We start from the raw sequence: 25,901 nt of genomic DNA on the forward strand, positions 1-25,901 counted from the left end.
ATCTGTACTGTAAAGCCTTAAATTAAGGGAAATTATAGTTTTATACTGCAGGAATTGATACTGTTAAACTGTCATATGTTTCAATTAAGCGACACCTGAAAGTACACACAGAAAAACACAGAATCTTAATAAATAACATCCAATCTTTATAATAATCATTTTCAGAATAGCTTTTAAATTCTACTGAAAAAAAAAGGAACATTCTGCGCAACTGAGAGAGAGAAAAAAATAAAGTGATTAGTAGGTCATACCAATAGTGCGCATAATTACAATACAATTGAACGTTAAGCAACACTGTTTGGCTTCAGAGTGGTGTAATCGCAGGCATGTTTGGGGAGGAGGGGGGAGGCTGCGCTTAAAGCAAAAAAAAAAAAAAGACTGCAGGAGTTTAAACAAACTGGCTAGTCAGAGTGATAGCTGTGTACATCTGATAGTTCAACATAAAACGCATGCCTAAGTTAGTCCAAGCTGTGGGCAAACATTAGATATTTTATTATTGTGTCTGTGTAAATTCAGTAGTAGCGCGTGTTTCCGCTGGGTGTCAGCTGACTGGTGAGTGCGGAAGAAGCGAAACACATTAAGTCGTAGTATGAAAACGCATAAGACCGCTTCATTTAAAAATAAATAGGAAAAGCCTGGTTTTGTCTTATACTTTTAAAACAGAGCAGTTCGCCTGTAACTCTCCTAAATTTCTCTCACAGCTATTCTGAATTGTCTTTACACAATGATGGCAGGCAGCGAGTCAAGGGTCGTGCTGAATGGAACTCAAGTAAGTGTGAACTATTCCAAACACTTGCTTTTGCACATTACCTTTTTGTGTGGCACGGTTGAGGCTTAACTTAAGCTTGTAACGTCTCACAAATCGTGCCTTTATTAGTGAAAGGCGCTTCCCATAAATAATGGTTTTGTAAAGACGAGTCGACTACTATTCTGTCACCAATACTTCTGCAGCATCATGTGACTACTAGGCTGTAAGGTTGCAGCCTGATAATTAAATGCATGCATTGAATGTATATTAGCGAACGCAAATCCCCAGAAAAGAAGTAATAAACATGTTGCATTAACTCTCACTATACAGCTTTGTACTGTTCTATCACGAGTAAGAAACAATTCCTATTAGAAACCTTCCCAAAGTCTAGACCGGTATCAAGTTTTTCAACACTCACCTATATCAATGCAATGTATTTACAGCGTCAGTCTGATTATTCGGCGCTTTTTAAAAGACAATTTAAGATATGTAACAACAAAAAATAATTCAATGTTTTACACATCAATGCAAACACGAAATTCATGTAAAAAATGGAAATTACATATTTTTCTGTTACAAAACCAATAAATATGCACAAATACTGAATTGTTGGTACACTCACTTTGAAAAGAAAAATACTGTATATGTACATAGAACCAAACACACATAACAGTATTTAGTTCAATGATACAAACATAATGACCAATTCTTCTAGAACACTTGGATGGCTTTAGTACCCCTCACTGGGAATGCATATCCCTTGGTACTAGGGTAATAGAGGTGGTCCTATGTAAGTATGTCACACTTTACAGTTTTAAAATATTTATAGAGAAACACTTATTCTATTGTGGTGAAACTTGGTAAGGACATTCTTTATCACAAGTCATTGAAAGAGTTATAATGTGGGGGTCTGTCTGTCCACCTCTCCATCAGTCTATATATGTATGTCTCACTTTTTTGGTACAAATATGTAGACTTTTTTTTGGCCAATTGAGATGAAACTTACCATGTGTTAATCTGTATGTCAAACTCAAATTTTGTCATACAGTTGATGTAGGTCATATTCATTCACTTTGTAATGATAGTGATTGCTTTAATTGTGTATTTACACCATTGCAGGGGGATGTGTGTTGCTGACATATTTGTTTTTATAGCAAATTTTAAAAATACATTTTCTTGTAGGTTTCTTACATTGGCCAAGATTGTGAAGAAATTCCAGCATTTATAGGAGAGCAGTATGGGGGATTCGCCAAGAGACTGGATCTTAGCTTCAACCTGCTGAGGTAGGAAATCAGTACAAAACACCATGTAATTCTGAAGCCATCTTTGTGCCATGGCAAATAAATACACCATACAAATAAATAAATAAATAAATACATACATAAATAAGATGAAGTAAAGCTTTGATTGAGAGTTTACATCACAAACAGAGATGATTTATAAATAGTAATATCATTTTTGTTATAATGTTCTAATGTTACAAAAAGTAAACAGTATGGCAAAGAGATTCTATTTCAGATGTAGGTTGGTTTATGTAGTTGACACACATCTCTTTTGGAACAAAACCGGTTGAACTGAGCTCTTCTCTATCTCTACCTGGATTTGTTAAAATTGTCACAACGTATTGTCCCTCCATGTTTTTTTTCCCAAATACTATACAAACTCTGCACATTTCAAAGGGAAAAATCAGCTGGAGCATTTACCCTCTATGAAGATTTTCTTTTTAACGATGAGAATCAGCAGGTAGGGATATATAAGACTGCGTTTTTTAACCCTTTCAAATGTAACAGGAATACTGGTATACACCAAATTTCACTTGACCTGCTGTTGTCTCAATGCTAAGCACCTCAGACAACCTTACCTGACTAAACTGCAGTAAAAGATATGTTTCAGTTTGGTTGTCAAAAGTTCAGTACTCCTGTTAAAAATAGTTCCTTAATAAATGAAATGACACTCTTCAGAAAGATACAGAATGAGTCTTAGCTAAGAAAAGCATTTGCACAGTGAAGGTTTGCACTTTCTGTAGTCTAATGTATATTTTGGTTGCTGTACTAAGTTATATTACTCAGGCTTTTTACATTTGTAATAAAGAAGTTGGACATATACCATGCTTAATAATGAATTTACATTGTATTATCTAGACACTTGAAATCCATTATGAGTAGGTCTGTCTATTTAACTCAGTTGCAGAGGATTAATCTTTTACAGTTGGTTTAATTAACAAAGGGGGCTTGGAGAGGGTAGAAGGAGAATAAAAAAATGCTTGGGCTATCTGTGTGATGACAGTATTCATATGTTCTACAATACCCTATAGACATTTAAGTTCTTTTAAATCTGTTATTTAAGAATGACATATTAGTCTAAATCACTCATAGGTAAATAAGCAGACCGTTTTAATTATTATTAAGTATATGTAAGATAAAGGCACAATTCTATGTTGAAACTTGCCTTTCAATTTCTAGTTCTTTGTAACTGCTTGAGAAACTGCCGTTGTCACTTACTGTGCTGTCAACTTCTGTTGTAACGTCTTCTCCAAAGCTTATTTAAATGAGGAGGGACAGGGACAGCCCCAATACATGATATACTGTATCATTCTTTCAATGAACTAGTAACATATAAATATAATCCTTTCCTTACATTCATGATCATTTGCAATTCAACACTTCTCCCATCACCACCCTTGCAGCTCCCTTTTGGTCTGTTACATACATATTCCTGGTCACACATTTATTTTGACTTGTATCTAGAGTATCACTTATCCAATTGGGATCCAATTAGTTATTTAACTTATCAGAAACAGTTGATATATGTACATATGGTGGAAGTATGTCAACATAATGTTTTTTTTTGTTCTAAACCAGTGTTCTATAATGCTTGATGAGAATAAGAAAACATTTTTGCGTATTTTGAATTGTGGCATTTATTTACCAGTAAACGAGTTACCATTTATAAGTTATCCTTTGAAAAAAAAAAGCTTAGAAATACACTAAGCTATAGCCCATCCTTAATGTAATAGGCAGTGTTATTGTTATGGCTAACTAAAGATGTAGTGTGCAATTTATCAGAAGAAAAACATGCTCACACAAAAATAGGGCACATTGAATGAATTAACATAAAGACCAAAAAATATGCGTCATGGAATGATTGGGATTTAAATTTACCCTTGCTGCTCTTTTTAAAAATGATTTTACGAGGAAACCATTTTCTGGTCTTTGGCAGCAAGTCTGCATGATTATAAATCTGTGCATTTGATACATCTCCCAAATTAGGCCTTAATAGCAGGAGCCACTCTAAGCTTTTATGAAAAAGTGAATAAGAAACCCAATTTAATAAGAAATTATATTAAACTAGTTATTAGGCACAAAATAAGTTATAATAGTTTTTGAGCTAGTCTCTCTGCTGGTTGATTAATTATGGTACTAAAGTGAGATGTGTAAAATTTAGAAAATTGTGTATTAGATAAAATGGATTAAATAAAATTGGTGGTACTGTGATTCCTGAGATTATGTCATAATGATTGTGATGGTTTGTGTACATCATCATTTTAAAGTATATACTTTTTGTCCTTTTGAAATATTTAATTTAATAAAAGAAAGTAGCATTACTTTCTACTTACGCTAGTGCTCGTGGGTTTAAATAAGATGAAAATAGGATACAGCACCTAGTGTGGGGAAGTTCCTGAAACATTTCTTTGAATTCCCATGGCTTGCTGAGACAGTACTTGTTTGTTTGCTGCGATGGCAGAGTTCATCAGTAGGGAGTGCCTTTTTTTTCAAAGCGTCAGTAAGAATGAGAAGCAGTAAATATAGAAATCCTGCTTAATGAGATTTGCTATGGATGCCGATGGGGATAGAAATCGTGTGACTTATCGTATGACTTGATGAAAGAAGCGATGTAAAAAACGAAATATGAAAAATCAAAGTATTTACATTTTATATGCTACAATATTGTTGTTATTTTTACAGTGTTTACTGTGAACATTTCAATTATTATCTAAACTCCATTGTTTTTACTTTTTATATATGTATATATGACATCGAAAGCCAATATTATTTGTTATTATTTTGTGTTCATATTTTAGAAACCTTGTGAGGATGTGTGACTGATCAGCTACTGATTATTTAACGAGCTGACAGTCACGCATCCTTATGAAACTCGTGCAGACTCTGGCCGAGGGGTAATAAGATAATTACTAGCTAGTTAACCCCTCGGCCAGAATATAAAAGACCTGCAGCTTTGGCTGCACAGGGAGAGTGTCAGAGGAGAGACGTGAGTTTGTGAAGAGAAGTAAACAATTGCTACGTGTGCTGGTTTCGCAACCAGCATACTACTTGTTTCTGTTTGTTTGTTTGGCCCTTGTGCCCTTTTTGTTTGGTGTTTTGTTTTGTTTAAATCTTTTGTTTTATTATTTAATAAACACGCTGAGTGCCGTTGCGCTTCAGTTTTGCTCCGCCATTCCTTGTTTTGAATCTGTGTTTCTGGTCTGATGTTACCCCTGCAAAGCCATCCTGTTCAAACTCTACCATAGACATAGTATGCTAAAAAACTAGTAAGACATTACTTAGAATGTTACTTGAACAGATTTTTACCACGTTGTTACATGCTTGTTATAACATTTACAAAATGTTCCCCTGGTCAAAAAAATGAAGACAAACTTTACACTGGTGCAAACAGAAGAAAAATCAAGCCTATTATGTTTGTTATAGTTATCTTTAAAGTCTCTTACATGCACTCAATATCAAATTTGCTTTACAACAAGCTGGTGTTTCTTTTGTATGTTAACATTGCAGTGCATTGTCTAGCTTAAGTGTAATGTGCCCAAATTACCTAAAAAAAAAGGAATACATTTAGAATATTTTGAAAATGAAATATTGCACTTAATATTTAGAGTGAGCTTTTTTACAAGTGGTTTTACTTTATAATGCAGTAGATTCTTCTGTAATGGAGGAATATTTTAACAATAGCAATTGCATATTTATCAGTGTCTCTGGCTGATATTAATATACCTGTCGTGCACAAACACATTTCTGCATTAAGTGCATTTTAATATGTGCATTATTCGGCCTGGGATGTCATCGAGACATCAAAGACCCTTAAGCATAAGAGCACGGTGCCCTGCTGTGGCTGCATAAAGGGCTTGATCAATAAATGTGACATGTTAATGCAGAGCAAATAGAATAAAAGATTTCTTTGACAAGACATGAAAAATCACCTTGTGGCAGCTGGTACGGTGAAGCCATTTCAGCAGCGACACTAGAAAAGTTGATCTGACAAGTAAAAAGGAGAGATGATGGTTATAAGGTGCTTTTGTTTTGTACTTCTTTCTTGACCTGTCAGGTATTGAAGGAGTATGAATGGCCCTTTTTTTGTCATGTGAACATTGTAGTCTGAGGCAGTTATCTCTGCTAAGATTGTGAATTCTCCTGTTTAATTGATTCGCTTTGCGCTTGAATCTGTCACATATTAATAATTGCTAAGTCCTGAACAGCTCCAGTGTGTCACGTGTCAATGTGTACTTATCAGAAAATTAATATCCTTAATGAACCAGTACTTTGAAATTAACATTGCATGAAATCTACTCTGCCCTTTCATTTGCTGAAGGTATATCAACAAGGTTTCATAGAATCACCTCATGCTTTTCTGCCTTTTTGATGCCCGACAAATGCCAGCTTTGCTTCGGGTACAAAGCATACTTAGTTACAATAAATATAGTAATCATACTGCAGTTGTTATTAACATAATTGTAGCCAATTACGACGAATAATGTGCAGAGTTTGATCAATCTAGGATGATAAATTATTATGCTAATTGCCCCCCTGATGGCAGAAAAAGCTTGGCATAGTAATTGTAAAAAATAACAATAACGGCAGAACCTCTAACTATTTATTTATTTATTTATTTTCATGAATTGACACAGTGAAAAAGTGTCTGGGCTGTATAATATTGGTTTCATACTGTCTTGAGCAACACATGCCACGTTTTTTTAGGCTTAGATTTAGCAATCAGTAAATTAAAATTATTTAAAAATATATTCTTAAGATCATACTTAAGAAGGTCGTTAAAGGCAGAAGATCTGTTAGATTTTGTCTTGGTTGGCATGTGCTGCACAAATTACTGACATGCCACTTGGAACAGTCTCAACTGTAATGTCTTTATGGGATATACTGGGGAGTTCAGATTCCCACCCCCAGCTTTCCAAATGGTGCTCCTCGAGGAATGGTCACATGTCCCCCTAGAATAATTGAAAAACACTGAATAATCTTCTTGTCAAATCTGTGTTATGTATGGTGGCCCTACACCCTATTCACACCATTAAGCAGGTGTTTCGGTTAAGTAGCATTATTAGTTCATGAACTTGATCAGTATAAAAATTGTTTTAAAAAATAAATACAATAATAATAATAATAATAATAATAATAATAATAATAATAATAATAATAATAATAAAAAATAAGCCACTAATTGAGTCCACTTAAATGTGGACATTTTCTTAGTCAAACATTTATTTACCGGATATCGTTGCATGTGTGTTTTTATACAATTAATCTAGTTGACTAAGATGATCTGAAAGGTTTGCTATCCATTTTAAAATGTGTTATTTGGGGTACCGTAAAAAAACATTGTATAAGTTGATTTTCTAGGCATTTTTGCCAGGCCCTTAAAAGGGGGGACCGACTAATATACCGGTGCGACATATGTGCCAGTGTGTCTAATATTAAACTACTGTACCAGCGCCACAATGGGATTACTACAGCCACGGTTATGTCTCACACAAACTTAACTGTCAACAACCTGATTTATTTGTTCAGGATCAACGGCATTCAGGTCATGTTGCTAGGTAGAAACACAAAACCACTGTTCTAATTAAAAGTTTTAATTTCTTACGCTCAATACCCTTTGTCATTTTGAATGTTAAACGCAAGCTTTCAGACTCTTAACTGACCTCCACTCGAAAACGTCACAGCTATACTGCTTCTTTAGGTGTTAACACAATAGCTGTCAGTCTCTATGAATTTCCTTATTCCCACCCTCCCGAGCCATTGATTTGTCAACATTCAAACTGAACCCGCCCCTGGGATCCGTACTAAACAGCTATTGGTTAGAAAGCCGAGTAGTAAACTTTTCAACTTTCTGTTCGTTGTAACTGCAATGCTATAATAATGTAGGTGACTTTGAGACTGGATAAAGTAGGACAGTAAGAAAAAAAAGAAAATGCTACTCAACAGGTTTGAAATTGCACGTTGTTGGATTTGCCGAAATACAGTACGTGACTGGAGACGAAACAAAGACAAACTTAAAATGGACAAAGAAAAATGAGCTGATAGGAGGAAAGTGTTTATGGCCCGATGTAGAAAACATTTTGTTTGAATGGAGTACTTTGAATGACTTTAATACATACTGTAACTTGTTCTACATGTCAGTGCAACGCAGTGGTACACTTGTAAAGTTTGTCTATGGTTATGTTTCTGATTTAGGGTTGGCAGCTCTCCGGGTTTGCTGCCTCTGGCTCCAGAGTGGCTCCAGTGGTTCAGCTCCAGCTCCAGGCTGGCTCCAGAGCTGACAGAGACCTCTTGCTCCAGCTCCAGGCTGGCTCCAGCAGCTCCTGCTCGAGCTCTGGCTCCGGAGTCACAAAAACCTATGCGTGACTATCATAGTATCATAATATGCAAGTTTTATTATTTAATGTTGATAATATTATTTAAGTTGATATTATGTAAGTTTTATTATGTAATGTTGATATTATTTAATGTTGTTTGTTTGTGTTTCTCAGTAAAAGAGACAAGTGTGAATCTGGTTTTAATGTTTTAGTCTTTTATTTCTTTTTTATACATCTTTTGGCTGATATTCAACAAAATCAACAGTATCTTTGACAGTGACCCTTTAACTCTAAACAAGGGTTTCAAACTTGTGTTCTAACTTGGCATCTCAAACTGTTTAAGAGCTGAAAATAATATAAAAGCATTGCTTAGCAAATTATTAGTTCAATTAAGGGTTTCAATTAAGACCACAGCTGAAAAAAACAACAAAAAACTAAAAAAACACAGGGTTACTTCATGCCCGATATTGTACATTTTCTCTTTTTTTCACCAGGTTTTGTTGAGTTTTGCCCCTTTTTTATTTTGCGTTATGCCAAGGAAATTCCTACAGAATCTAATTTATTTTGAGTCCCAGCTCAAAGATAAATTTCGATTCAGAATATTATTTTTTCAACATTTGTGGAATTTAGCCTTGTTCTTCGGTCAGTAAGTAAATCCTCCTGCTTTGGAGAACAGTCTTTCACTTTCCACTGATGTTGCAGGCACACAAAAGAAATGATGTGACAGTTGTGCTAACAAAGGCAAGGAATCTCTGCAATTCCTCCAGTAATCCAAAGGGCTTGAGTCCAAAGGCTCTCTGTTCTCAGCTGCATACACCTTCAACTCATTGTCTAATGCAGATCCTGCACAATCATCAGCATCTTCTGTGCTACTGTCAGAAAGCTGTTAGATGCTCTTACTGCCACATGGACGTGCTCTCTTGGCTGGAACTGGATCCCTTTCAGGAGGTTCATGTGCAACAGACAAACCTTTTATAATAGCTGTTGAAGAGATGGCTTTTAAACTGCGGTTCCAGAAATGTTGACATCTGAAAATGAAGGTCATTCTCGAAGCTTGATAACCTTGTTGAGATCTGACTCAAAAGGTAGTCATTCATCTTCGATCAAAGTTCAGACTTCACTTCAATCTTGCCAAGTGCTCTGCGAATTCCAACCACTGTTGGCACAATGAGAGATGCTGTAGGATACTTTGCCCCAGAAAGAGTTGTGGTTGTGTCCTGAAATGGCTTCAGCATCTCACTCACTTCTTCCAGAAGCATCTTAACCTCAGCAGCAATGTTTAGTGCTGGTCTCTCTTCAATTTCAAGGCTGCAATTATTAACTGCTCCGCTTGCTGGATCACTTTTTCAGTCATTGGCAAGCTTGAGTTCCATCTTGTAATGCAGTCTATTGGAAATCTTCACTGGTTCACATCCAGGTACACCTTTGAATAGGCATTCCCAGCACTAGGTGACCTTTTTAAAAGTGTGACAATGTATCAACATCTTTCAATCACTGCAGATATTTCCTCTAGTAACAATTGCTTTCCTTGCCTGGGAAAAATAATCTCCTGCAGACAGAGGTGCAATGGATGAGCTAAACAAGGGTGCCGTTTCAACTTAAGAAGTTGGCAGGCACGTATAACATTGGCACCACTGTCAGTAACAGCACATACGACTTGCTTTAAATCACAGGAGTTGAAAACGTCTTGCACCGAGAAGGCAATATTCATCCACAGTATGGGCTACATCAGCAGGATTGCAGCCAATGCATTATGAAATCAAATTCCACTTCTGGTCAACAAAGTAGCATGTTACTGCTAGAAATTGCTTCTGCTTTTTGGTACAGGTCCACAGATCAAATGTAATGGTAACTTGCCATGCAGACATTAGTTCTTGCTTTAAAGTAGCTACAATGCCTGAGTATGTATTGCTCAACAGTCTTCCTGAACTGTCTTTCTTGAGGGGGGTTGGTAGCCTGGACAAAGCAGATTCAGGATCTTTCTGAAAAGATTAAAGGTTATGTCAATAACTGTTTAAAAATGTTTTATGCAGTATTACTGCTAGACAAACAGTGCTTTTACTATTACAAATGATCATGAAATTGATGCTTAGAATTTTTTTATTTTATAACTTTGGTTAAAAATGTTATAGTTATTGCTCAAAATCTGTAAATTTTAGAAAATGAGACTACAGTACAATAAAATGTTATGATGAACAAATTATTCAATACCTTAATAGTCTAATTACTTTTTTGCAATGCCAAGTTGTCAAACCTAATTGCCTTTAATATATTTTAAAGTAACCTAAAAACAGATATTTTAAACTGATATTTTAAAAGGTTCTTTAAGTATATGTAAAATTATAAATTAAAATAAATGTAGCTGTTAAAGAGCCAGGAAATATTATTTGTGAATAATAAGTTCATAATAGGTGGGAAAATATAGTATATTGGCAAATTCTTTCAGTAATCTTTTAAAAAATAATTGTGTTCTAATAATATTGATTAATTATAGAAACTTTAGTTCTGTATAAACTAATGCATTTTACTTTTTAAATAAAGTGTTCAACGTTCTTACCAGGGATTAAGGCCCGTATTGACCAATCAGGTTTCAGGAAATCCCTTGTCCATATTGTAATATCATTTAAAAGCACTTGCAGTCAAAACCAAAAGTCATCACCTGTGACCAGTAGTAGAAGTAGAATGTATTATAGCACAATTGCATTTTATCCTTTAAATATATTTCCTTCCAGATTAAATCTATAATATTTGTAAAATATTTAATTGAATTGAGGTGTCATTTAAGGCTACTGTGCTGCTTGTCGGAGAAAGTAGTACAATTAAAACTGTAGTTGCATGAAACCAAAAGATTGTAAGTAATGCATCTTTTTCAAGTCAAAAGGATTTCCCATGCAATGAGGTTTATTTTTTTGCTTTTGTGAAAGCCAGCTTTTCCAACAACTTAAATATTTTCTATTTGCACTGTATTCCCCTTGTGTATTATACCAGTATAAATAGAACATTAAAGTAATTCTGAAATTACATTTGGGGAGTTTGTGTGTATTCTACTGTATATAGTTATTTATTTTATTAATTAAAATGTTTAAACTTAATATGTCAAGGTTTATTATATAAAATGTCAAAGGTAGGAGAAAGTGGAGCAGCTCCGGAACCTCAGCTCAGGCTCCAGGTTCCGGAGTGCTCCAGTGAACCTGGCTCCAGCTCCGCTCCGGCTCTGGCACCCCCAGCTCCAGCTCTGCTCTATGTCAGAAAATGGGACAGCTCCACTCCACTTAACTCTGGCTCCGGGCTCCGGGCTCTGGAGCCAGAGCACGGCCAACCCTAGTTCTGATTTACAAAACAAAATGAAAGTACAGTACACCCTCACTATAGCACACTTCATTATAACAAACCTTTGGCTATAACTAACCTGGACCCTGGACCCCAAATAAAAAATAAAAAAAGATAATATAAACACACACTGTCAACATCCTGGTCTGTACGCACGGGATGCCACCTCTGCAGTGAAGTCTTTATAAAAAGCACACACTTAACTGCCTTCAAAACAAAAATCATTTTATGTAGTGACAAAGCTGAAAACTATATTGATTGTTTATATTGATCGTGAATATAGGTTGTCAAAAAACTCTTTTTTGGTTTGTTCAACAACCATGCGGCAAAACAAAATTGATTAAAGAAAAAAAAAAAAACGACGACAAAAAAAAAAACTTGAAGATCTGATTAACTTTTCATGTCAAACTTTTCATGTCGGGCTGATTTGGAATAAAAGCTCAATTTGTTAGATATTACTTTTTAAATTTTGCTCTGTTAGTTATTACTTTTTAAATTTTGAAAAACAAATAGTTTCTAGCAGTTTAATTAATTAAAAACAAAAAATAACAACACTAAAATGTTGCAAATGAAGGTTATTTCGAAACTAAACTTGTGTATCTTTCTTTATCGGTGTTGAGCATGTAGGAAAAAAATTCATTGTAAAAAAAAAAAAGAAAAAGAAAAAAGTATTTTAAACACAAAAAAAGTGTTTTCCTAAAATTGAAGTCTCAAAAAAGACTTTTACGCTAGTGCAACCTATAAAATGATTTTTACGGTACGTGTTCAATTTCTGTGGTTAGTCGAGGGCTGATTTGATCATTCTTAACAGTTTGCAATTTAGTAAGCCAAAACAGATACAGAAAATTAAACTCCTTTGTACATTTGTTTTAATACACGGAAAGTGGCCTTGTAAAGAGCAGGATTATAGTGCCTGCCGGGGTACTGCAGTAAACCTTGTTACATTTTTGAATGGCAGAAGATGAGCTGCCAGGACTCAAAAGCAGTTCATTTAGAAATTGATTTGCAAAATGAAATATTTTATGAGGTCTCTTAAATTAATAGAAATACAAACATTATTGATTCTTAGATTGTATCAAATGTCACTATTAGGCAACAAAAGCAGTATAAAAACAGATAAACTTGCGATGGAGGTACATGAATTGGTCATGTGGCAGGTAAGCTTTTAAAAAATCCCTCACTATCTTTTGAAGTTTCTTCTTCTTTTTTTAATGGAAACTAAGTTGATATTTGTTTGTTTATGCATGCTATGTGTTAATGCAAAGTTTATAAATATTACATTATTGATGGAGGTGACTTCTATAACTTTGTACATACTTGAGATAAAACTACAATTCATTTTTTGTTTCAAGTAGAGAATTCTTTGTAAATTAAATCTATGAAAAGAATAGTAAAAAAAAAAGTCATGAAATATGCAGATGGACAACATATAACCGTCTCTCTCTCTCCCTCTCACTCTCTCTCTCTCTCTCTCTCTCTCTCTCTCTATATATATATATATATATATATATATATATATATATATAGTTTTTATTTCTACATACTGTAGGTACAATATTCCTTTGCAATTCTGGTTTCCGTTTTAACTGTATTGAGACTTTTTTTCCTGGCTTGCATGCACACTAGACTGTGGACTTCTCAAATGCCTTTGTGATTCCCACAGTCTACACTGGTAGGCAGACATAGATAAAAAAAAGGATCACTACTCAAAACCTAAATTAGAGGAAGTGTGATCGATTGAAACCAATTGTATTATTCTTTTTAAGATGTGGTCTGGACAGATGTAGGTTTGAGAAATACAATATTGAGACAGATCAGATGTCAGCCACGTGACTTGGGGGAAGTTAGTTAGATGCTATGCTATACTATACTATAAAACACTCAGTGTTATACATTTAGTAATACTCAGATTTCTAAAATTACTTAGTTAGTTTGACCACATATAAAGACCTGGCCCCTAGAAACAGTATACTGGGGAATTGGGGTATTAGCAAGGTTACTCAGAGGACAGTTGCAGATGGAAAACAGTTAGTTAGTTATTGCAGAATTTAATCCTAAAGGCTTGTCAGGAGACTGTTACTATGAATATATAACCCATGTGTTTTTTTATGCCTACTATCACACCTGTGCTGGATAAATTAAAGCTGTCACTTAAGAGGTGTATGTAATTACTGAACATACGAATAGTTTCTTAACTATGGTGGGTTTGGTTCTCATTTATTTGCACCATAAATGTTGCATATATGTTTTGCATCTTTTTGGAGTTAGGTAGGTAGAAACCTTTTATTGGGCACTGGGTATACAGTTTCATACATTATTGCTTGCCACATAATCTGGTTCTTATTTCTTTTTCTAAAACATTTAATGAAAAGCATATTTTATTTGTGTTGGTAAAGTGATTACGCTAGATTATTTTTATTTTGCCAAAATTGGTATACCATGAGATTTACACAATATAATAAGAAGAAGTAAATCAATAATGTGATTCATCTTTTCCATTGCATGTCACTATATCCATTCTAATTTATTGTTCATGAAAAATACATTAGTCTGGGGGAAGTGTGATATGATTTATTAGAAACAGAACATATTTGCAACACTTTTTTTTTTTTGTACATGATAAACTTCTCCTCACATATGGAAAAAATAGCATTACAGCTAATTATAACATTATTTCTTGAATGCATCTTTAGTTAACATTTGTTTCCAGTTCAGTGAAAAAAACCATTGTGATATCGGTGTAATTGCAATGCTAGTCTGACAGACAAAATAGTTCTCATGGTGGTGTACATAATATGTTAATTCAGGTGATGGAAAGACATCCCTTTTAAGTGCAGATAGTACTATATTCACAGCCGAGAGATGCTTTTCAACTGAATGACAGCTTAACTAGGGAAAAGAATGCATCTTATAATTTCCTTAAAAAATTACTGTAATTATATATTTTTTTCTTAAGTCTGATCCTTTTTACTGCACCTTAAAAAGCCTTGTCAGCATCTTATAAGTTCCAGAATCCTACAACAGTATGTCATTGAACAATGTAAGTACAATGATAAAACATAAGATGACCCTTGACTGAAGGGTTTGGTGTGACCAGACACACCAACATTTTCTTCAGTGTGCCTCATCAATTACTTAATGCTTTAACTTTAAAAAGCCTTTAATATTTGAATAGTGGAGGAAGATTATGTTGTCATCCACTTGCTAGCAGGTGTATATTGGCATAACATGATGTAGTCATGTTGCATCATATGTTGGGCATCACTTGCCTCCCTGTTAGAGTGTTTTATCATTATGCAGCTGCCTTATCCTCATTCTGGGACATCAGTAGAGTGTGCTTCTAGCTCAGTTTTGTTTTAATCATTGTTCACAGTTTCTTAATCTATCCTTTACAGAGATTATTCAGTATGTTCATATTGGGTAGGGATGACCATGTGTGCTATTCAACTATGCATACAGTACCATGTTTATCCCTAATCAGTTTCACCATATTGATATCTTTTAATACGTCAAAATTTGTTATACAATTTGAAACCAGAAAGTCGATATTTGTTTTGTACAGCATAATAATAATAATAATAATAATAATAATAATAATAATAATAATAATAATAATAATAATAATAATGATTGTTGTTAATAATACACTAATAAAGTGAAGACGTTTTTTGCTTCTGAATCCCCGGGGCTGGAATTTGGTGGTAACCTATTGAAATAAACAGAATGCGTGATGATTTGTTCTTTGTAATAACCAGCAATCCGGACCCATACATAAACATCAATGTTGTTGTCTCTGACACTGTCATTAACCAAAGTTTATGGACCGTGGACTTGTAAACATGATATAAAAATAACTTTGTTTTTTTTTTACTTACTGGGCCACCATACTTTGCAGTACAGCTTGGATCGAACTTCACTGCATGATTGTTTATTCGTGTAATTCACAACAGCACGCAGAGACAAAACATGACACAGGAGCTTATTTACATTGCAAATCCGATGTATTTGACTTATAGTTATATTCGAACATTTATTCTGTCATGTGTTTTTAACTAGCTCCAAATTTGCGCCCCTGATCTTTGACATCCCAATTGTTTGAACTGTCGGAGGAGGGGGAGCTAGACAGCGACTTGGATGATGACTCCTAATTTTGCTGCGTACCAAACCATTTCTGCTGGTACTTACATGAGAACCTAATGATAAAAGTTATGTGAACCCCTGGATATAGCTTAATATTTCAGAGTACTTAGTCATACAATATTTCAAGTTAAGAGGTACGTTATAATTGCAGCATTTTACAGCTCTTCTGACTTTTTAGAAATTCTCATGTATGCTTTCCTGCAGTCATGCTATCTTTTTAATACATGAAAGTTTTAAAAGAGAGCAGGGAAACCATTTTAGGCCTTTGCATAGCAGATAAACCTTTTTAAGCATACCTGCATGCACCTGCGATGGCAACCGTTTTGCATTTTAATGACAAATCAAGTACTCTAACTTGCATTTTCAAAGAAAGTGCTTTTAAATGTCTCTGGCTGTCAGAATGAGATGTTAGGCGCGTGATGAAAAGAGAACAAAGAAGACAAAGTATGAAGGCCAGATACAGTGCAAAATGAAATAAAATCTTGTATGGCCTGTCAGGGGTGTCAGTTGATATTCATATCTAAGCACATTATGGTATTACTTTGCAGCGCATAGCTTACTCTCTGTCTTTTTTAATTCATCACATTCTAGACTGTATCTTTTAAGTCCCAAGTGTCAGCACTGGAAGGATCCTGTTAATTGACAAATGAGTGTCACAAATGTGATTTGCTGCCTTTACATCAGAGCCAGGTAGTCTCTGTTGTTTTTGATGGGGATATTATTGGCATAAGCCAGTATACGACATCAGTCTTTGCCAAAATGAGAAGTGACAGCCAAAAAGACGGCTGTCATTGTCTTAGTGCATGTTCAATCTACCAAGATGCTGGTATGAAGATAAAATGTCAGTTAAAAGAATATGAAAAACTATCTGAAGGAAGTCCTTAAATTACGTGAAAAATGGGCCTGGGAATTGGCACTTGGATTGAAATCAGAATATTTCAGTTTAGATCTATCAGACCCATTTAAAACTAATATTCTTGAATACATAGATCTGTTTATCATGCATTTAGGAAAATGTGATGTTCTTCAAACTTAATTGGGTTTATAAAACAGAGGAGAAAATACCTTCAGAGATATAAGCTTATTTATTAGGAGTTTTCCTCTCAGACAAGCCCTGAATTGCCTCAATAAAAATATGCAACACTGCATCTTTAGTGTTTATTTGCATCTATTTTGGAATATTGAAATTGCTCTTCTTCAATTTGCTGTTTCTGTTACCACTTCATACTAGACTGATGAACTGCATATGGAAATAATAGATGGTATAGTCTGTTTAGGCTGACAAGACACAAAGCTTAAAAAAACAATTTACATTTGTAAACGTGTGGTGTGTTGGTAATGTAAGAAAATTCATAGGAATTTAGTGCTAGATGCCCTATCTCTTCAACCTAACCTCTTGGCAATAACAAAAAAAAAAAAAAAAAATGTAAGGCAATATTGCAGTAGAATTTTTTAAGCACTGATGGTGGTTGGAATTTGTAAAAGTAAAATTGTACAAAAAATATGTACTTTTATAAGATGATTGACAAAGGCTCTTGCAAACTGATTTATGTATTTTTGCCAGAGCGAATGGTGGTTGGGTGGTGGTTCTGTGTTTCATTTTTGTTCTATGGTCTGTGTGTCCTTTTCATATTAATTTTCATGAAATATAAAGAGTTAGTTTCATAATCTTTTATAATTAATACATTTTTGTTTTGTTTTGAAATTATAAATTCACTGACCACACACTGTTTTCAGAGAAAATGTTTTCATTGAACAGTCTGTGGTTATTTTACACAGAAGCGCACAGCAAAGTGACCAGCACCACACCTTTCGATAACATTGTTGTAAGGCCTCATACTTAAATAAAAGCATGTACTCCAATTGCAGTGTAATTTATGAACATTAAGATCTATAATACATTGGCTGTCGTAAATAAAAAGTTGTAAGAAGGATTTTAGATCTCTATATTCACTTTCACAATAGCTAATGAGGCCTCATACGGTTATATTTTCTGTTCATTTTATTGTTGTAATTTTATTTACTGTGAATAAGTGCAGGACATTTTAAATGTACATTAAAAGTCATGCTGTAAAGATTGTAGGGGTGTGCCGAAACTCGTATTTTTCCAAGTAATTACATTTAAGAAATGTGAAGTTTCCTTAGAAATGTGTTATCTCTGCAGTTAATTCTGGGATTGTAGTCCTGGCCAAGGTGTTTTCTCTGATTTAATCTTGACAAAGAAATACACATCCCAGTTTCCACCACAGTAGCTCGAGTTAGGTTTAAGAAAAAGTCACATTTACATAACGTTTGGTTACATTTCAGTTGTGTTTTGCAACATATTTTTATTGTCAGTTTATGGTCTCAGTACAGCAGTACAACAGTAAAAATGTCAGCGCCCAGGAGGAGAGGACAATTTGCTTCCAATCATCTTTTAAAACCCTCAGTGCAGAAGTTAATTTCCATTGATTGGTACTCGGTTGTAAAGGTGAGGGAAGGGCAGCTTTTCTTGTTTTGAAATCAACACATTAATAAATACAATACGATTTTACTTTTATATACCGCTCTTCATGCAAGCATCCCAGGGTGCTTTACAATAAAAACAGTAAAATAAAAAGGAAGCCAATGGCCTAGTAATCCAGCTAAAAAATAAGCAAACTCATACAGATGTTTTTAAAATTGATTTCAAAATGTCAACTGTGCCAGCATTCCTGATATAATTTGGAGTAGAGTTCCAAAGGCAGGGAGCAGAACTACTAAAGGCCCTCGCCCCTCCTGATTTCAGCTGACTTCTAGGAGCAACCAGAAATCCAGCATTTGCTGATCTCAGGGTACAACTATGGGTACAACTATGAAGGCCCTAGACCATGAAACACCTTGTAACTTAACAGGGAGCCAATGTAGTGTTTTTAGAAATGGGGTAATGTGTTATGAACAGCAAGTGCGAGTAATAGGTGTGTTTTGATTTATTTAATACTTACCAACAAATACTACTTCAAGGTAATTCCTCGGAAAATACAAGGATCAACCCTCCCCAAAAATATTGTGTTTTTGGATGTATTTGTATTCTTTAAATGTTTGGACTTACTTTAATGAAGGATATCTTTGTTTTTGTTTTTTCATTTTTCAATGTACTGTTCGCTATGCCTTTTGGCAGCAGGAGGCTGTGTGGTCCAGTGGTTAAAGAAAAGGGCTTGTAACCAGGAGGTCTCCGGTTCAAATCCCACCTCAGCCACTGACTCATTGCGTGACCCTGAGCAAGTCACGTAACCTCCTTGTGCTCCGTCTTTCGGGTGAGGTGTAGTTGTAAGTGACTCTGCAGCTGATGCATAGTTCACACACCCTAGTCTCTGTAAGTCGCCTTGGATAAAGGCGTCTGCTAAATAATAATAATAATAATAATATTCAGTAACATCGAATAATAACATTTGGAAATGGGATTTACTCATCTGTCAGTAGGTGAAGACAAATCATTGTTCTCATACTGCAAACCTGGAAATCCTCCCGCTTGACATCGTTTTAAAAGGATTTTCCTGATTTAGGTTGTTTTTATGCACTTTAACGCATAGTTATGAATTGATTATAGATTTGAACTTCATGGAAATGTTTGCTTCACAGCATGCATTGATTCAACTGCTCTTGTGCTGTTTGTAGATAGTTTAATGGAACATAGCTTTCCTAGGGATTCTTTAAGGCTTGTTCAAATTAAATATATATGACATCAGAAAACCGGCGGTAGTGCCATTACTTTTATAACAGCATTACACATTTTATTGTATATCCCAAGACTAATGGCATGTTACTGACATAGTGATTTACAACCCTTTAGCTTTTGTGGCAGTGCATTAGAGAGGAACATTGACAAACAGCCAACAGTTTGGTGGAAGAATAAAGCTGACATTTCATTGACTTTAGGAAGAGAAAAAAAAGGAAGCCCAGTCACGTACGTGAGAGTAATAGTTTCTGTACTTTTATGTTTTTCATTGCCAGCTGTCACACAGCCTCTGAAACAGACGAAAATATATTGGGTAGTATTTAGAAACATGTCAGTGGTAATGACTGCAGCTCTGATTTCAATTATCACCCACTAAATGTAGCCTAATTCAATGCATTTGTGGACCTAATGAATGAGACTGACATCATTTTTCAAAAATCTGATACCCTGCTATTTTAATATTTTATGTTGACCACCACCGATTTTAATTTTCCTTCTTCACTTTTGGCATGTGGCAGCATGGACCCATATGTATAGTTGTAATGTCAGCTTTACGTAGCTCAAATTCTTCCCAGGGATATATTTTTTCAATTGACATAAATCCAATTAGTTTTAGTACACAGACTGGCTAAATAAAATGCTGCTTAAAATCTACAATATGTTTCTTTTAGGATTTTTTGTTGAATAGCCGCAGAGTGACACGTTTTATAGATTAACTTGATGGGCCAAGTGTAGACAACCTTATTTATTTATTTTGACTTTTAGGGGAAAAGTATATGTACATTTTAGTGGTTGTGATAGCTGCTATGCATGCTTTTAATATTTTAGTAACTTTATGTTTTAACACTAAAGTGTGATTCTCATGCATAAATAAAGACTTAATAAATACTTTAGGGCTGGGAGTAGGGTTGTACTGTTGTAAGACCATGTAGAAAATGTTATGTTTTATTTATTGACAACATAACACTGCTTTGTAATAAAGCAAGGGTTGTTTTCAGATGTGCCAAATATGTTTATGTTTAGTGAAGGTTTGACATGAAGGTATATTTTTTTTATTAAGCAACCAGCAACATCGGGGGGCAAAGCTTAAGTCTGTGTTAGAGAATGGCTCAGTTCCAGTTTATGTCCCTTATCACGCAAAGCCATCTTTCTGATTAACGATGCAAGCATCATGGAAGCATGGAACATATTAGAGCTTTTCAGAAAACTGCAGCCATACTTTTACGTCCCCCTGGAAGTTACCCAAAGAAAAAAAAAAAAAAAGGTTAGTATTTGGAAAGGGAATAAAGGAATTGCTTTTCATGTTGGCTCTGCAGTTTGTTTCTTCATGATGCTTAGTCTCCCACAGTTTTCTCCCGGAGAGTTGGATTGGGAAAGTGAAGACAGACACATTGGAAAATGGGGATGCAGATCCTCTGCCAAGATTAAAGGGGATGATTCCATTCGCTTCATGTTTTGAAGTTTGGAACAATCTGTAAAAGTATCGAATCATTAATCAAAGAAATGAATACATGGTGACATTGGATGTAGCCTCAAATAAATCTTACTCATGGACAATGTTTTATAAGCCATGTCATATCAAATATATATTAGGGACTCCAGTTATATTTTAAAGATAATACAGGTGGTAAACTAAAGGCACAGAAGATGTTACTAGCAGTTTTAGTTTGACATTGTGTATTATGTGCTGTTTAGCTTGTGTCTGATTTGAGCAATATAGTCTGTTTGACAAGAAGTATTTTCATTATAACCCTCACTGTCCTCTACAGTCAATATGTGTATAAAATAGTTGAAAGGCATACTTTGTGATTCATTTATTAAAATGCTCTTTGCCATACAATCTTAAAGAATACTTACTGTAAATACTGTATTTACTCAAATTAAGTCACTCCTGAATTCCAGATGCACACCCAAATATGATGACCAAAAAAAAAAATTATCTCAATGATAAAAACTAAATAATTAACGGTTAAATTACTTTTTCATTCTAGGTGCCAGCATGGAGCACTGTATTACCATACATAAAAGCATCAGAGTAAGTCACCAATTATATTACAAATGCCAAATATGTACAGTACTGTGGCAAAGTGGTTTGCAGTGGGCAGGTGTAGAGGTGATGCAGTGTTCAAGATAATGACAAAGTACAGGTGAAATGATGGTTTATTTATAATCCAAAGTCTGATGACAAAGAATAATGAGAACTGGCAATACACAACGATGTGTATTGCTCAGTTAAATCCACGGGTTCAGTCCCGAAACAACAAACATGGTATTTAAACACACACAGTTAACACAAACACGGTCATCAGTCCAAAATGAGTGCTGTAGTGCTCGTGGTGAAAATACAATTTATCGTGAACAAGTGCAGTGTTGTCCGGGTTTTGTGCTGGCCTATAGCGACAGCTCCGGATCGTGTTAGCCATCTAATAACAACAAACAAGTAGATTTTAGACAAGACAAAGCAAACAAAACACTCACGGTAACAATTACGTTCTCCTTCCGGTTCAGCGTTAATCATACAAAGGAATAGATCACCTCGCTACGTCCCCTTATGTACTGTCAGTCACGCCCCCTTGGTTAACGATTGCAACCGCTCCTCCAATCTGCAGCTGCCACATCGCTTCCCTTCCGGGTCGATGACTTGGCGTACCATAGCTCCGCCCCCTTTCTAGATGGCTGACTTCCACTTAACCCTGGGAATGAATTGTCTGGCCATCCAGTCCAGGGCACTCTGTTCCTTTTACACAGTGCCCTCACAGGTCGGGAGGGAGATTTATCACCAAGAATCATTCTGTCTCTGTCACAAGTATTTACAGTATTGAACAGCAGTCCTTGCAGTTTACGGTAGCTGGAAATTACCTTTAACTTTATTTTAGTTAATTTTATTGTCTTCCTTTGTTTAATTTGGCCAGTGTGACTGTCACGTTTGCAAACAAAACCAACTGGTTCGATTTGCATCTCCATCTTGTGACACACATCTCAGATGCCCCAAATTCATGTTCTGCTGCATGGCTTCTCTTCAGCAAACAAAATTACTCTTGTAAAAGCTGCATCATAAAATTGGCGTAACATTCTCCGCACAGCAATTTTAATATACCTGTACTTTATCAAGAGTAATTACTGTAGTGACTGACATTACTGTGTACAGTAGCGCTTGTTCAAGCATGCTAGAATAACTGACATGCGCAAATGTAAATTGATCGCCTAACTGAAAAACCTCGAATCCAAGTCGCCAAAACTTTTATTTTGGTCAAAAAAGTGCGACTTAAATTTGAGTAAATATGGCATACCTTTTTTTTTTTTAAAGCTAAACAGAAATACAGCATAAAAAACCTGAGAATTTACATAAATGGTAGATAAATTGCAGCAAAACCCTGTTTAAAGGTTTGAATAACTACAAAGAATACAAGTTTACATTTTAGTTAGATGCTTAATCTAAAATAAAACAACTGTCGACAGATTATGATGTCACAGAAGAACAGTCATGCAGCAGAGCAGAAAGAAATACTAACAATAATGATATGTGGCATTTTGGCTTGTTTAAATTATAAGAAAAGACTCAAATAGCCAAGGACAAATTTATAATATGAAAAAGGATTATTTTAAATTGAAGACAATCTTGTAATTTAAAAAATATGTTTAATTTAAAGGGGATTTTGATTTCATTGTGGTCTTTTGAAGTGGGTCAGGCTGCAAGTTTAAAAAGAAACACCGTAGGTCTATTACCACATTGTTGACTTTTACATGACCTTTCTGGCTGCATATTTGTAACACATTGGTATGTAACAAGACCACCTTTAAAGCATTTATCCTGCACCAGACTTTCACCTCTATTAAACACATACTTTATCTTGAATCTTTAAACTTTTTGTATTATAGGTTACATTTAGTTTGGATTCTTGAGGCACTGAATAAATGGGTATTAATAATAATAATAATAATAATAATAATAATAATAATAATAATAATAATAATAATAATAAAAGCTACACTTTAAATAAAAGATTTTGCTTTCTAGGAGTCTGTGTGTGATTTTATTCCAGTGCTGTATGAATTCAAATCAGCATGTGCTACAGTAAAAAAAGCAGGTACAAAAGAATTTGCCATTGTAAGCCGTTCTAAACAGCGAATTGTGGATTATCTTGATGATCTAAAATGATTGTTGAAATCATTTGAAATCTGGATTTCAAAGCTGAACCCAGTTGATGTTTTGATCAAATTCATATCTAATTGGAAACTGCATAGCAATGCAATACTTTGCATATTCAATGAGCGGAATTAGCAGCAAAGGGAATATAGTATTTTACACTATATACTGTAGATGTAACTTCCAGGACAGAGAAAGTTCTGCAGTCTTAAAATTGTAGTTTTACAGTATCATGAAAAGTGGTTTATAAAAGTACATTTCGGAGAGAGTTATTAAATATGTTTTTCTTTCTTCATTCTGATTTTAAGAAAGTGCCTCAATGTTCATTTTGTACCTCGAATACCAACCCAGGGAATTGTCTTTCAACTGTCAGTCTTGGCAGTATGCCTTACCTGTAATTACCATAATTAATTTTCTCCCTACATGTTAAAAGTAAGGACTGCAAAAAGACCTGTAATTCCACAAGTCTGTTGCTACCACAAAAGTAAAGGCCGAATCTTCTTTTTATCCTGTATGCCTTGAACAGAGACTTTGAAATTGATTCAATGCTACACACTGGTAATACTTTATTTCACAGACATGGTGGAACCAAACTAGTAGATGTTAGGCATCAATATGTTTGTCTGCATTTGTCAGGATACTTAATGTTAACTCATTTATTTTTTATGTTTTGGTTATTTGCAGGGATTCGGCTCCGAACCGTACCAGAATTTTTGGCTGTGGTTCCGAAAGTTCCAAACGGCTGATTTCGTTCCGTGCCGGTTTGAAGTAAATGAAATAAGGGTTAATACCGGTTACATTTTTTCTAGTCAAGTAGGCTATTGTATTGGTGTTCATAAGTCTTTGTTTTCTTTAATTAAATAAAAAAAGCATGAAATACAGTAAACTCAAAATGAAAACTGTGTGACAAGTTATCCGTTTGCATCCGTAAATCCGCTGACTTCCTGTCAATAGAAACAACAATACCTATGTGGCAGCAATCTGCTGATTTTTTCTCTTTTCTCTGTTGCAACTTTCTTTTGCCTGGGTTCGAGTTTACAACTTGTTTGTTTTTTAAACAATTCAAAACAGCAACATTTCCCAACAGTCTCGATGGGTTAGCGCCCTTACATTCAACATAATAACTTAATGCGATGTTCATCAGAAATAAACTCTGCAACTAAGTGAGATCATGGCTCCATCAAATATGCCACTTGTTTTTTTTCATTCAACTTTGTGGTTGGTTTAAAAAAAAACTAAACAAAAAAAAAAACTTTTTTTTTCCAGGTCTCTACACATCTGCTGTATATTTGAAAGGTAATGCAAAAAAAAAAAAACACTTTTGTGACAAACATCTCTTTCAAAGCATTATATATTTACCATAACCTGCATATTATTGCATTGCTACTCTGTTTTAAACACAAGATATGCAGAAAAAACCACCTCTCTAAGTAATCAGTTACGTATGACTAAGGCTACGATTTTGGCACAGTTATTTTTAGTATATTTTTACGGGCAAGGTTAGGAAAAAAAACAAAACAAGAATTCACAGAAAGTTCACCAAATAATGTATTTTTAGCTACATCGACATACACAAGCTTTTAAATAGTATGCCAAAACAAAAAATATAAATACTATTGCTTTTGACTACTCACCAGTTTAAATGTTACTTTAGATTATAAAACTTACAGTACATACTTCTGACAGACATAATTTCTGGTCGGAGTCAAGGGTCTCCGACCCTGTGCGAAAAGTTGGAAGTAAGTAATTTAAAATCTTGCAACGCATGTCGTTTTTTGGAATGGAGTACAGCCTTAACAGATCGTCAAACCTTTCATCTGTCATTCTAAAATTCCTAAAATATCTCTCACTGTCACATACTCGCATCTCTCTAAATAATGTTTGAAATGATCCCTTTCGGGTTCTCTGTTGGTTGAGAGGACGGAGCAACAACGTCGCTTTTGATTTTTTTTAATCCTCTTGTATAGAGGTTCAAACTCAATACATCTGCTTAAATGTACATTTATCCAATTATGCGAATGCAGTTTGTATTTAAAGTATTGTATTTATATGAACAACAGCTGCGACCACTTTGTGCAGTCAAAAGGGATGCGACATGATGCGTCCCGTACAGCAAATAGTGAAGCTGCACAGCTTTTAGCTGTCTGCGCCTGACGTATCGCATTCACCTGCAACAGAAGTACTGTTTGAACCAGGCTTATAGTTTTCCATGATTCTGAAACAAACAGCATGTTGTAAAGAA

General features: G+C 34.8%; 1 protein-coding gene across 3 annotated transcripts in view; it reads left to right on the forward strand.

Annotated features, from left to right (window-relative positions):
- LOC117414928 (leucine-rich melanocyte differentiation-associated protein-like) overlaps window positions 1-25,901 on the forward strand; it is a 341,523-nt gene continuing 315,622 nt past the window's right edge. For 2 of the 3 annotated variants that reach the window (XM_059026370.1, XM_059026368.1), the window contains exons 1-2: window positions 563-769; window positions 1,931-2,031. In XM_059026370.1, the coding sequence (XP_058882353.1) occupies window positions 725-769; window positions 1,931-2,031 (146 nt within the window). In that variant the 5' untranslated portion in view covers window positions 563-724. The other variant, XM_059026369.1, reaches the window with a different exon arrangement.

The sequence above is a fragment of the Acipenser ruthenus genome, chromosome 7 (genome assembly GCF_902713425.1).
Source record: "Acipenser ruthenus chromosome 7, fAciRut3.2 maternal haplotype, whole genome shotgun sequence".
NCBI classification, from domain to species: Eukaryota; Metazoa; Chordata; class Actinopteri; order Acipenseriformes; family Acipenseridae; genus Acipenser; species Acipenser ruthenus.